At 39.4% G+C, this 14415-nt stretch overlaps 1 protein-coding gene across 11 annotated transcripts in view; it reads left to right on the top strand.

Annotated features, from left to right (window-relative positions):
- Window positions 1–1565: 1565 nt before the first annotated feature.
- The window catches only part of RALGPS1 (Ral GEF with PH domain and SH3 binding motif 1), a 75234-nt gene continuing 62384 nt past the window's right edge, over window positions 1566–14415 (top strand). For 9 of the 11 annotated variants that reach the window (XR_004061230.1, XR_004061229.1, XM_030961711.1 and 6 more), the window contains exons 1-8: window positions 1566–1683; window positions 4007–4123; window positions 6752–6939; window positions 8724–8839; window positions 9214–9321; window positions 9695–9745; window positions 12609–12692; window positions 13186–13275. Coding sequence is in view for 9 of the 11 variants with exons in the window: in XM_030961711.1 (XP_030817571.1) it covers window positions 8783–8839; window positions 9214–9321; window positions 9695–9745; window positions 12609–12692; window positions 13186–13275 (390 nt within the window). In the remaining 2 variants the exon portion in view is untranslated. Of the gene's footprint in view, window positions 1722–4006; window positions 4124–6751; window positions 6940–8723; window positions 8840–9213; window positions 9322–9694; window positions 9746–12608; window positions 12693–13185; window positions 13276–14415 lie in introns of all 11 variants that reach the window. The other 2 variants (XM_030961708.1, XM_030961709.1) reach the window with 2 other exon arrangements.

The following is a 14415-nucleotide window of genomic DNA, read 5'->3' as shown; positions in this document are numbered from 1 at the left end:
GTGCTGTACGCAGCAGAAGCCTAAAATAGGAACAAAAAAAGAAGTTTTCAGTCCTCATTATGCCCCCTTCAAGAGGAGCAGGTGCTGGGTGATTCCGTTGTTAGCAGAGCAGTGTTTATACCCAGGATTTCAGAGGCTGTCCTGCTGTGCTGCATGAGACCTACCTGGGCAGTGGACACCACCATTTTACAGTACTTTAAGCATCAGCTTGGTAACTCTGTCAGAATCTCATAATCATTTGGATAAGAAGTTAACTGGTTTTCAGATAGTTTTTTCCCAAAATCCTGTAAAAATACTAGTAACTAATGTATATTTTCCAAAGACTGTAGCACATGGATTGCTCTTTTAATGTTCTGGCACAGTGATACAGGACAGAGAAGAAAATATTTTGCCATACAATTCTGTACTTTTGCTCTAGTGGGAACTGATGCTATACGTATTAGAGGAAAGTGTGTTGCTTGGCAGTACACCAATAGGATAAACTCAAATAAGAATTAAATGTTCGGAGATTCATATGAAATTAATTTTCTTTAGCCTTTCTGAGGGGCAGGGAAGTGTAGGGAGAATACCTTCTGGGTAGTGCCTTTGGCTTTGATACAGATATTGGTGTTGTGAGCATCAGGACTCATAACAGATCTCAAATCTATGTTTAAAGTTACTTTTACAATTTATTCTCAAATTGAATTTTTCTGCTTTGAAAAGCACACTCATACACATTTAGTTGTGATGTCTGAAGATGTTTAAACTGCTCTGAGTTTGATAGGTACTGAAAACTTTTGGTAACCAGGAAATTGGAAAGACGCCTTATAAATGTATTCGGGGCATCATGCAGTATCTCAAAGCTTCCTCTGCATACCCTCGCTAGGCTTTTGTTCTCTAACATGCAAACCTGCAGGCCAGTCCGATGGGCTGAGTGGAATCCGGCATGTACCTACCAGTCCACAGAGCCAATGTTTTCCTGTAGCGATGCCTACATACACTGAGCCTGAGCATTGCTTTTATAGAAGCTGTAAATCAGAGAAAGGTGCACCATCCTTTTGCATCTTTGATTCAAGCACCACTCTCAATTACCAAGAAGCCCACAAAGCTCTATTTGATTGCCTTGGAAGAGCACACAAGGTCACTGACCCGCAGCATCATCACCCGGACCTGAACCTGACCCCGGTTTTAGTTTGGAGGTTCCGAGAGGTTCGTCGATGCCCCGAGGAGAGGCACAGGCCGTGCTGCGGCGAGGGGACGCGAACGACCGGCACTTCAATGACTCTTCTCCGGGAGTGACCAGACCCGCTGCTCGGGGCCGGGCCGCTCGGGAGGGACGCTCGGGCTGTTCGGAAGCCCTGCCCGCACCCCCGGGCTCGCCCCGCGCCCGGACCCTGGGCTCCCGCCGCTCTCACGGAGCCGCCTGCGCAGCCGCGCTGAGACCGCCAGGGGGCGCGGGCGGGGCAGGCGCGGCCAAGGACGGCGCCGGAGCACCTGCGCTCGCGCGCTCCCGCCCCGCCCGGGCCCATTGGTGCGCGCTCCCGCGCGGGGAGCCGGTTGGCTGGCGCGCGCGTCAGTCCGTGCGCCCCCGCCCCGCCCCGCGGTCCCCAGCCGGGCCGGGCCTCGTCCCCGGCGGCGCTGAGGGTGCCTCCCTCTCACCGAGAGAGTTCGTGGGCGTTGCTGGGGGCATCAAGTCCCGTACAGGTGAGCTGCGGACAAGCTCCGTGTGCCCGACAGAAAAGGTGGGACAGGTCGCCACAGCCCCTCGTCCCTCTGCTTTCTGCCGGCCCCGGTCCGGGCGTGTGTTGCGGGCGGAGCTCTGCGGTGACAGGCCCAGACGGGCGCTCACCCTCCGGAGGCGCCGCTAGCGGGAGGCCGGCGGCTCCCGACCCCCCGGGGGCGGCGCGGGGCGCTGCCGCATCGCAGCCCTCCGTGGCGGGTCCGGGCGCCTCCTGCGCGGGGCGCGGCAGGTGCGCGGGAGGCGGAGTGGGCGCTGGCGGGGCCGGGCGGCGCTTCCCCGCTCTGCGAGCGCCTGACCAGCCCCGCGGCCTCGCTCGGAAAGGGCCCCGGGCCCCTCCCCGCCGGGCGATGTCGCTCCGGCGCGGGGCCGGCGGTGCCCACGGCCCGGCCCGCCGGCGGGGCTCCGGGGCTGGCCCGGTGCGGTGAGGCGGGGCGGGCAGGGCACGTGCAGTCGGTGCTGCGCGGCGCGAATCCGGGCGGACAGCGGGAGCAGCCTTGGTACGGATGTGGGGTCTGGGGGGAACAGATGGAAACCACCTAGGGTTGGCTACGTCCTCCTGTGTCTTTAGGAATAAATTTGAAAACTATTTGCATGACATGTGGATGAAACCGTGCGGATCTTGTTAAGAGCCTCTTCTGCGATCTGTTTTCAATTCACTTCAGATAGTTTTTGGTCTAGCTTCTGCAGGCATATGTCAGCCTGGGGCTTTGGCATGTAGTGGATGGAGGAATGGATGTTGAAATTTTTGGTTGTAGAAGTAAATCATGCCTTTTGTCTGTGGTTTGTTGTTCTGAACCCAACTAAATGGAGCATATGTGTTCTTGTCATACTAATTGTTGAAAAAAATTGAAATGCGTTGGTGTCTCTGAAATACAAAACAATATTCCTTGCCTCAGAAACCTTATCTATGAATGTTGCAATTTGTTTTTATGTCTAGCTTTGATAGTCAGATATTTTTTCACTTGTTGCATATTCATGCCATGCCTGGTAGATATTCTTCATGTCTCAGAAGGACAGGAAGCTGTTGTAAAGGGCAGACCTACACGCACTTGTTTGTTTGTTTTCTGTATGGTGCCCATCCTGCATGATGTAGCACCAGTTTGAAGAAAAATGAGTACAAAATGCTTTCAAACCAAGTTATTTTATTCGTTTTTCTGTTTATTTGCCTTATTTTAGTGAAGGAAAGACATCTAGGAGTTCATGTGCATAGTAATTACAATGTTTGCCCTTTACTAAAATGCCATGTGATGCAGGGCAGACAACAGGCATCATGTCTGTAATTTCATTGAAATACTTAAATGGTTGCTAACCCATTTTTAACTTGTCATTTTGATTATTCTGTGAACTAGGATCATTTGCTCATGCAAGGAGTGCCTACTGGATGAGTTTTGGGTGTGTCAAAAGAATACTGCTTTTCTAGCAAAAGATAGTTTGCTTTGGTGCCAGTAGGAGTTGTGTATAGTTATAGTCTAGAAGAGAGACTTTTTTAAGGGGGAGGTTCCCTAGTGATAGAACGAAAATAAAAACTGTAGTAGAGGCACAGTAGCACCAATTGACCTGCAGTGATTTTTACCTTTATCAAAGCAACATGGGCTTTAATGAGATTTTCATGTCAGTCTATAGAAAAGAAGCTGTCTTTGAGATTATTTTCTTCTCATTTGATGTGTAATTTTATTAAACATTAGGTTTTATAAAAGTTGGTATAAGGCAAAAGAGGAAAAAAGGGAAGGGCTATGCCTAAACTAAATATCACCAAAATGAGTTACCTAAGCAGTATTTTTCTCAGGTTTGTAGCTGATCATGTTTGTTGGAAGAGCTATGGCTTTATTTGCTGATACAGAGTTAAAAGAATTACTGTATTTGCATTTGTGTCCATTTTGCTTTGTTTAATTAAGCCTTGAAGAAAATGGTGTGAGGATGAGTAGCATTTACAATTCATAAAGCACCTTGAAAGAAGTGAGTGAAACCAATAAATAATGTGTGTTGGCTTGGACCTTGTGTTGATTGACAGAGTGAGGGGGAGTTACAAGCACATATTTGGAGTATATTTAGCTATGAAACTTATAATACATTGCTCTTCTCTCTGTGATGTGTATGTAGTTCTTTTAAGTTTGGGAATTTGTCAAATAGCAATGAAACTAGAATGGGGAACTAACAATGAAAGCTGTGAGTGAGACATAAGAATAAAAATACCAGAGCACATGTTTCAGGTGAGGAGTGCACAGTTTGAGAATAATTGAGTTGTAAAATAAATGTAACCGTAATCCTGTTTCCTGGTATTTACAGGCATGTTAGGCTTTTAAACAAGAGATAAAACTGCTGAAAAACCAGAGCTAGACCCAGCAATGAACTAATGGAGGTGTGCAGCAAAATGGGTTGAGAGCACAGCTGCCTTATTCCACTGTAAGTATGCAATTGTATTTAAAGTTACAGGTATTTCATATTGTCACCTATATTTGATAACCAGAGATTACAGAAGTGTCTGTCAGTTCTCTTCTGTTTAGAGAACTTGAGTTGTAGTAGTATTTTACTATAATTTGCGGATATATGTTTCTTTTCCTGTAACTGAAGATTTTTTCCATTCATGAAGATTCTCTTAAAGTAAAACTTTCCTAAACATATATCTTGGTCTTCTAAGATATTCAAGTTTGCAGACTTGCTTGAAGGGTAATGACTTTTGAAGGAGAACTTCTGCTGGAGAGAGCACTGCAGTTCTGTCTTGATGTGGAACCTTGATGTAAAGATTTCCAGACACAGATAAAATTCCAGTCTATGCAAAGTTCTTCAAATGGTTTCTAATAATTAGAAACCCATACTGTATTTCTTGTCTTAATTTGTTTAGGTAACCAGATGGAGATCTGTCTACTACCTTTACTTAGTAGAACTCACTTTATTGTACTTTTTCAGCTTATACAAGTCATTTTGGTCATACTATTACTTTACTTCCCGATGCAGTAAGTAATGGTGCAGATAGAAGAATGGAGAGAAGAAAACACTTATAAGTAAATTTGTAAATGTAATAAATGTTCATTAGAGTGAGCTCAGTAATCAGTGGATATAGTAAAGATGTGGGGCGTAATTAGAATAGCATTGGACATTCAAGCCAGCATTGTCAGCTTCCTACTCCTTCATGGTTTTAGCAACTGAGGATTGTGTGAGATTTGAAATAATTTTTGACAGCCTTTTGCTATGAAATTTTGCATACAGCTTTTAAACTAGAAAACTGAGACATTGCATTCATTATAATTTTGAAAAATAAGACAACCTTATTTTTATTCCACTTGTAGAATGTTAGCTTACATTTTTGGTGTTGTGACTGCCACATATGTCTTTGTATCCAGGTTGCCCTATGACAGTTAATTTGAAAAGCTGGAATGTGAATTGTTGTAGGGCAGCTTAGTGACAACAAAGGGACCAATGGCAGTCTAGTGTAACATGTGACAAATCAAATAAAGCATGTCATAAATGCATGACCTGTGCATTAGGTGTTGTTTTTAATGTACTGTTAGGTATAATTTAGATCAGTTGTGTATTAATAAAACCCAAGAGTTCAGGACTTGGATTCTGAAGTTGTTTCTTGAACTCATCACAGTAGCTGCTTCTCTGCTCAGAGTCAAACTCGTTTGAGTACATGCGCTGGAGGGGTGGAAGTAGGAGAGTTGAGAGAATTTTAGAAAGGGAAGTCAACTTTGAATATACTTTTTCCAGAATTAGACTTGATCCATTGGCAGCTATTGGGAAATGATGCTAGATTCAGGGTTTTTCAGCCTGTTTACTCAGGGACGATGCATGTTATTGAGGAATAGTTATTTACTTGAGTGATCTCAGTTTATTGTCAGCTGAATTAATCCACAGCCCCATTTTATTTCTGTTACATTTTCATTATTCATCATTAAATACAGTAAGAAGTTTCTCAGAAAAGGATGTGCATGAAACTGCTAAATTGTTCATAGTGTATTTTATCTATAGGTGGTACTGTTGCCTAAAGCATAGTGAAATATATTAGGGACTTCCTGGTGAAATGTATACTGAAAATACACAAGTGTTTGCTTTGGAAGATCTTTAAAAAGCTATCACATTTCTATGACTAATCTTCTGTAGCCTAATTGCTTTGTTCTTAATAAACTGTTAGTAGGCAATTATTTAAATCCAGGTTTTCAAATACTCTAGAATTTCTCATGTTGTTCAAATGTCCACCAAGATTTATTGTTTAATTACTTCAAAATGACCTTTTGAAATTAAGATGTTTTTCATATAAAGCATTATGGTTACTTCTGTTGGTTCTAACCAAGTTCATTAGTGCCCAGTAGGGCCCTAGTGCACTTTGATTGCTCTCACTGAACCAGTTGTCCAGCTAATTTAAGGTTAAGAAAGAATATTTATCTTTTGATAGAATGCTGAAGTATATTTTCTTAAAAGCATGTTGCAACTCTCAGTTCACGATTCGGTGTTATTAGGAAAACCATAATCAACTAATGAAAGTAGTGAGTAAATGGTTATTGAAATCAGCTAAGCCAGTTGACTTGTGGAGTCTGAAATGGCTGAATTAGGGCTGGTAAGAAGCATATATAGCTCAGTATTTTTCCCTTCAGTGAAAAAATCAATAAGAACAGTGGTCATCAGTGGTTGCTGACATGGTTATCTTTGTATTTGCTGAAAGCATTTTGAACAGTCAGTAACTTCCTCTGATTGCTCTGCTAGCATTCAGAAATTAGAGCACTTTAGTGGACTTTGTTGTGAACAAAGTCCACAAATTAGTGGACTTTGTTGGCCAGAAGTGGTTTTCTGTACTTAAGTGTCTCAGTGGCTTTCTTGTGAGTTTGGTAACTAGTGCTGAGACTGAACTTACGGGCACTTTGACTGCATTACATGCGTGTTACTAACAGCAATATAAAATTTGCATTTTGCTTTCAAAGAATGTTGCTTCTGTGGCATAGATAACAAGATTTGACAAATGCTGGTAAAATAATGGCTCTAAGGTTTGCTTCTGTGCTTGGTTTTGATGGTGGTATTTTTGGGGTTTTTTTCCAGTTGTTTTTGGACTGTCTTCAGTTTTGCTTCAGAGAGTGCTCCATATCTAAATGGGTTTGTCAAATTGGCAAAGAAGAACAGACAAACTCTGGTGTCTGTTGCATCCTGATTTATCCACTTTGCTTCTGACAGCCTATGAAGGAGATCTACTGCAGTGTGCCTGTGAACCTTCTGTGCAAACAGATAAGGTCTTTCCTTAGATTTGATTTTTAACAGTGTTTGTGTAATGCATCATTTTGATGATTAACCTGAGCAAGTTGAAAGAAATTGTATGAATCAAAAGCGCTGAAAAGAGGTTATATGTCATTTAAGTGACTTCTTATATTTTATTGCCAACATTTTGGGCCTTTGATAATTTCTGGGATTTGAGAAATTTCTTTTCAATCTTGTTGGTGTGAAATATGGCAAGTACAGGGGAATATTATTTTTATTTATTATCTTTATGTTGTTTGACAGCCTCTTTATACCATGGCCATAGTATTAGCTCCTGTGTTACTTTGTGTGCAGAGTGATGCTTTCTGCAGGTGGGGAAACACTTCAAATGATCAAGTGCACTTGACTAAAAAGGATAATTGCTTCCTATGACTTTCATGAAGGTAGCAAAACAAGTGGTGTCTAGAGAAGCATTTTTTCATAGATGTGAATCTTGAAGAAATCTTTGCACATAGGAAAAAGCAGTGCATTTTAAATGCTTGTGTTATATTTGGAACATTTTGGGGGGAGGGGGTAAGGCGAGGGGAATCTATTTTGCTCATGTCTAGAATGAAAGTTTCTAGCCTTGCAAGATTTGTGTATGTGCTGAATGTTGAAAGGCAAAAGTATATTAGTGCTTTTGGGTTTAGGTATTAAAGCATTTTTGTCTCAGTTTGATATAATGAACATTGAAACTTGTGTAAAACTGAACTTGGGCATGATACAAGTTCACATATGGGATTTTTCTTTCCCCTTTCACATCGTTATTGATTCCTCATGCCCTGGAGAACCTATTCAGAAAGGCAGGGATGGAAGCCACAAGAATATTTTTGTGGCCTTAATGTGAATGCCACATGTTAAAGAAATTACATCTACAGAATTACTTTCCACTTCAGGATTGTAAGGACTGTTGAGAAGAGCAACTCCAGACCTAGAAATACTTAGCAGCCTGTTAGTGCTCAAAATGAGTTAACCTTATCAGCAAAAAATATAAAGGAAATTGACTGTTGCCTTGTTTAGCAGAGAACATCTTGGCGTTATTTGAAGCAAAATTAGTGACTTGTTTCATGCAAGATCCTGGGGAGAATTGTTTGTCGTTGTAGGAATGAGAAGTGAAGACTTCATCTTTCGAAAGAGAGTAAAATAAGAGGATATTTTTATTCTTAGCTGTTTAGTTTTTTCAGGATATTTCTGTTGGTGCGATCAGTGTTGTGGGAGGGAACATGAGGATGCAGAGGGAGATGTGGCAGTTTCCCTTGCTGCACATATGAGCAACTACAGCTTTTGATGAAAGAGTCCATTTACAGGAATCAGTGGCAGTGCCTGCCATGGGCTCATCCATGTGTGCTGTGGGAAATGATGACACAACCATGCTGTTTGCTCAGTTAAAGAGAATCAGAGCTTGAGCTGACTTGCTAGTTCTGTAAGCAGTTTGTGGTAGCCTGCAGTTTCTGAGACTTTGTCCTGCCTGGGAGGGACTTTTATATAGAACTTAATTCAACATGAATGACAAATAATACACTTTTTTCCACCTGCATTTCTGGAGTTGAGTGGAGGTAAGGGTAAGGACTTGGCATGGCTTTAGCAGTATTCAATTGTACTCCTCCGCAGGTGGTACCTGGAAAAGAAAAGAGCATCTATCTCCTAAGATAAATCTTGTTTCCTAAGTCCTTTGCTCTGAGTAGGAAAATGAAATATCTTGTATTGCTGGGTTATTTTCTGTGTGCATTTTGGGTTTTTTAATAAATTTTATTTATTCCACAAATGATTTGCTTTGCAGGAATTTCTGTTTTCAACCAGTGCTGGCTGAGCTGAAACTTCCTGCACCGTGTGGAGAGCATGTATAAAAGGAATGACTTCATGGCCAGTGTGATGGTCACCTCTGCCACTCCAGAGGTACAGTTCGTTGGGTTTTATTAGCTCCTGTATCAAAATAGAAATTTTGGCTTGTTTCAGCTTTCACAGAAGCCCTTCCCACTACTAGTCGCATACTACACCATTTGTAAGAAAAAGAACTAACATGGCAAGAGAGTAATTATAGAGCGCTCCATGGTTTTTGGTGTTCCCAGCCATGTTTTTTATTGTTGTTGTTAATGATTACTCATTTTGTTTCATTTTAAATGGCGCTTTTGACCTGTTACTCTGTAACTTAGAGCAGCCATGTATTATTGGTGAGTTCAGAGCAATGTAATACGCCATCAAAATGGAGTCAGCCATTTTGAGATTTAATTAATCATTCTGCAGATAAGCCTACTATTTTTTCTTTTTAGGGTAGTAGCAGCTCAGATTCCCTGGAAGGGCGAAGTTCAGATTATGCCAATAAAAGCTACGATGCAGTTGTATTTGATGTGTTGAAGGTAACTCCTGAGGAGTTTGCTGTAAGTAGAAATGTTATTTTTGCATTTAAGCTTGTATAATACTCAGGGTTGCAGAGTACTAAAAATATATGAAATATTTTTTCTTAAAAAAACCCCAGCTTTTAAATAAACCTCCAGTGTTTTTGAAAACAAATTTCTGACTTTATCAACTTCAATAAGATAATCCTGTCTTGGGATTTAATCATGTAGTACTGACCTGACACAGCATATTTGTTTTGCTTTGCATTTTTTTAAGTCTTTAAGAGACCCTAGCATAGGCTAGTTCCGGTTAGTAAGAAATATGTGTATGGTTTGTAGTTACTGAAGGGCAGATAGAAAAACGTCATTGTTAGCTCTTCATATTACATGATGTAAAATTCTGTCTTCATTTCAGAGCCAGATAACATTGATGGATATGCCAGTATTTAAAGCTATACAGCCTGAGGTAGGTTTTCTTGAACCATCTTTGGAAATCAGTGCCTGAGGAAATGTGACGATTCAAAGAATGCTTTTTTTGTTCAAAAATGCTCACTTTCTTGCACTGCACTAATGTTTTTCTAAGTATATTCCCTATTAGTACTGTGGATCTGTAATCCAGCATGAGTTACTTTGGTTTGTCATCTGTTGCCAAAGGGGATAATTATGCTTTTCTGGAAGTCCTCTTGTCTTGCATTGAGTGGAGTGTTTCCAGGATGAGTTTATCAAGTGTAAAAGTTCTTTATTCTCACTTCTGCTGCTGTTTTTCAATTCATATCTGATTTCAGACTTTTGACTCCTGCCTCTGGCCATAATCTCAATTTTAGACTGCATCAACTGCTTTATAAGCTTCTTAATTTTAAGATTCAGAATAATAAATGCTGGGATTAAATTAGCCCAAACCCTTAGAAGTTAGTCTTTTAAGATTTTAACCTTTTTAGAAAGACGTATAAGGGAACCTGAGGCCTGTTGAGGAAAAGCAGTCAAAGTTAACAAAGATGTGTGAAAATCAGTAGTAAGAACTTGAGAAATGAAGAATAAAAGTAGTTGTCAGAATATGACAAATTTGCGTAAAATATGATAAATTCATTTGCTGCAAAAGGTACGAGAGTCATGTGACTCTTGCTTCAGGTGTTTTGGCTATAAGACCATATATCCATTGTGGCTCGTTGTCTTCTTGTCCTAAGTTTGGAATATCATGGTTTTATGAAGGGCATCCCATGCTCCCCCATAATGTCAGCAGAACTGAATTTCTGATGTCAGTAGGGGCAGTCAAGTTTAGAAGGTTTTTAGTGGAAGGTCCAGCCACCTAATTAGGTCACTAACAGAACAAGTCATCATTTATTGCAGTAGTTCAGAGAGATTAGCAGACTTCTATTTTGAGAAAATATAGGAAGGAAATAAAAAAATTGTCTATCTGTTGTCTGTCCTTCCTGTCAGATAATTCCTTTTTTTTCCCCAAGAACACCAAGACAGTTTTATAGCTGAAAATGCTTTCATGCTTCTGAAATTACGTGTGCTCCAGGCAGTTGGGGAGAATTTTCTTTCCTGTGGGGAAGAAAATGGCAAACAAATAATGCAATAAGAAATTAACAATGCCTATAGAAAAATCTGCTAGCAAAAAATTTTCAATATGTACAAATTGATACATGGATACTTTTCTGTGAGGAAGTTTTGTTTCAACAAATATCAGAACAAAACAGGGTTTTTTTTATTCTAACTACCTTTGCCAAAAGCAGAGGTAGTGTCATACTCTGAGGAGATGAATGAACTAAAAAACAAAATACAAAACTATAGATGTTCATTTTTAAAGCAAATTTTGAATTTACTTTAGTTGCTATGAAACATGTGCCATAGAATTTTATATCAAAAAATATCCCAAAACAATTGATTTGATTTTCTTCTTTTTCTTTGTAATTGCTTCATTTTGCCTTTTGGAAATGAAATTCCCTGAAGTGCTACTCTGGCAAGTAGATATAACTCACTGAGGAGTGATCAGAAGGAAAACTTGTATTTCCAGCTTCTGCTAGAATATAGATCTTTGAATATGTAGCAGTTACCATGAACTATTAGTTGTTAATTGTGCCTTCTGATTTTCATTTTATTGGAATCATCAATATAGTTTGTTTGCCAAAAAGAAACAAACTGTTTCTATCCTGAAATTCTGCCAACTGTAGAACTAGGTTTTAAAGCAAGAAATAGTCTGTGTATTTGTCATTAAACTCTCCCTTGCTATTAGATAAGTTATTAGACTAAGAAAGTTAACATTTTCTAGTTGAAATTTAAGGTTTTATTATTTTAACATGACCTTATGCATGGATGGAAATACCTAAGATTTTAGAGTTTTGGTTGCTAAGTCTTATCTCAAACACACAAACATCCTTTAAGTGTGGTATTTGCTGAGGCTTTTTCCTGCTCTTCGACAGCTATTACTAAGAAACACATCTACATTTTACTTTGCAGAGCTTAGAAAGAGGATGTCTAGTTAGCAATTCTTTGTTCTCCAGCAGAAATAATTATGCTTACATTTTAGATTTCTATGTGACTTCATTTAGATTTTTTTCAAGTCCTGAAATTGCAATCTCCACAAATTTCAGGGTTTTGCACACTTGATGGGAATGTTTCCTCTGACTGTGCGCACTGAGGAAACCGCCAGCATTCCTCCATGCAAAAAAAAATAAAAATAAAAAGACGAAGTGTAATTCTCGAACACACAGGGACATTTTGAATCACTCTCTTTTATCAACCTTCCTATTCAGTCTGAATTTAAACCTAGTCAAATGATTTTGCCATACACAGGATTTTTCCCTCTTGCAATTGCTCAATATCCTTAGTTGCTGATCTCTTCTACTTTTCTAACAAAGGTAAGTTCTGCTGTCCCTTGTAGAATATCTGAGGTTTTTTCCCACATAAACATATGATTCCTAGTATCATAAGACCAGACATGGACTTTTCATGTGGAGAATCTGTGTCCTGACAGATGCAAATTGGCATTTTTATCTGCAGAAGTTTTAAGTGCTGGAGATGGGGATTCAAAATGTGTTTGGAGCTGGAAATGCTTTTCCTGCTGCTCACACAGGCATGTACAGATCTCTAGAGTGTGTTCCATTTATCAGCATTACAAAGTGCTTTTCAGAGGCAGAATTCTCTTTGGCCGACTCTGCCTTTTCCTATGAAGGTGTCTGAAATTAGTAGTGTACATTTGGAAAGTTGAACAACATTTTGATTGAAATTGAGACTTCTGGTTCTAAAAAACAGAAGAGTGATTTAGAATTTGTGTTAAGGAGAACTCATTTCTGTTTTTTAAGGCAATTTTTAAATGTGTTTCCTAGGAACTAGCCAGCTGTGGATGGAATAAGAGAGAAAAACACACCCTTGCTCCAAATATTGTTGCCTTTACTAGGAGATTTAACCAGGTATATAATTTGATTACTGTGATGAACAGGTACTGTTTGACAGTTGTCTTTAAGTATAAAGTTAAACAGAACTACTCATGTGAATTAAAACCTGTTTTTCCAAATGAGGATTAAGATTTTTAAATTACACCTCCTGTTTTCAATTGCTTTGTCCAGATTTTCATGTTGTTCCTCTAGACCACTTGTTCCTAATTATCAGTTCCTGATTTGTTTTGCTGTGGTGCAACATTAGCAATATTTTTTCCTTTTTTCTGGGTCTCTCACTTGCACATTCAGTTATCTTGGTGTTGTCTCACTTCTCTACCTCTTATGCTGGTAATGCTTCAGGGCAATTGCAGTGATACAGATGAGAATTCATGGGATCAGAAATCTTTTCTTTCTTTACCCTGTTTTCTTCTGGAGCATTGTGAGAGTTTGCAAATATTTCATCTAATAGACTAATAAAGTCCATTTTTTTGGTAATAAATTAAAGTTGTATGTGTTTACTTTATAGGTCAGTTTTTGGGTTGTACGAGAAATATTAACAGCACAGACCTTAAAAATAAGGGCAGAAATACTGAGCCACTTTGTGAAAATAGCTAAAGTAAGTGCAGATTTCTTTCACTATCATTCAAAACCTTAATTCCTTCGTGTTTGTTTCTGCACTATTCCTGTGAGCCCTTGTTGGATTGCAGAGGGTAACAATTCTGTTTTAGCACATCTGTTATGTTGTACTACATGATTAAGATAAAGGAAAGGAACGAGAACTGTTCATTTCTACTTGGTTAGATGAACCTACCCAGTTCGGTGTGACTCATGTTGTACCTCTACCTACCAAGTTTAAAAGTGGTTTGAGTTGTTGATGGCTAATTGTGTGTTGACAACATCAAATGTAGTTGTAAATGTTTCTGGTTTTTGTCTCCCACCATTTTAAAACTTAACTTTTATGAAAAGAAATTCCTTGCTTCTAAAATAGCTATTGTGAGACTTGTATTCCTGCTTGCAATATGTAGTTGCTGGTATAAAGCACTGCTGTTTAAAGTTCCGTTATTTTATTGAGTTTGAGCACTGCATTTTACACTTAACTTTAAAACAAACAAATTTTACAATATTTATCACTTTCACGACCTGCAGTTATTCTGTTTTATGTGACACTGAGTGACACAGCACTTGGATCAAAGTCCCAAGTGCGAATTTTGTATGTGTGAAATTGCATATGTGTGTAGGTAATTAATATTTTCCATGTAGTACAAAACAATTTTTCTATTGTGGATATTTCCAATCAATTTACTTAGCAGTTTTGTACTTTTAGAGGAAAATTTATCTGAGTAAGTTACTGGAACAAAAAAATAGTCCAAGTAATAGAAGAATGTTTGACTTGGAGGTCCTCGGTTGTTCTTAGAAATAAGAGTTGTGGTGTTTGGGGTATTTTTAGCCTGCATGAGGGGGTACACTGCCCTCTTTCCTTCTCTTGCTTTTTTGCTTTTCCTGCTTTTCCCTCCATAAAGTCCAGATCTTCCTTAAATGCTTCTGAGCAGTGAGTAAATGGATCAGTCAAGGATGAATCCAGCCTCTTATTAAGCTTTACAAAGAAACTACGTGACACAGTTCTCATTTTTCTATTTTACATTTTTATGCTGGTTGTAGCAAGCATTATCATCTTGACAGTTTTATTCCAAAGTATTGCTTGCCTGAGATCAGTGTGTTTTGAATAATTGTCAACACGCAGAATAAATTCAAAATA

The sequence above is a fragment of the Camarhynchus parvulus genome, chromosome 17, assembly GCF_901933205.1.
Source record: "Camarhynchus parvulus chromosome 17, STF_HiC, whole genome shotgun sequence".
In the NCBI taxonomy this organism is placed as follows: domain Eukaryota; kingdom Metazoa; phylum Chordata; class Aves; order Passeriformes; family Thraupidae; genus Camarhynchus; species Camarhynchus parvulus.
Note: the sequence above shows the minus strand (reverse complement) of the source record. Positions and strands in the feature narration are given on the sequence as shown.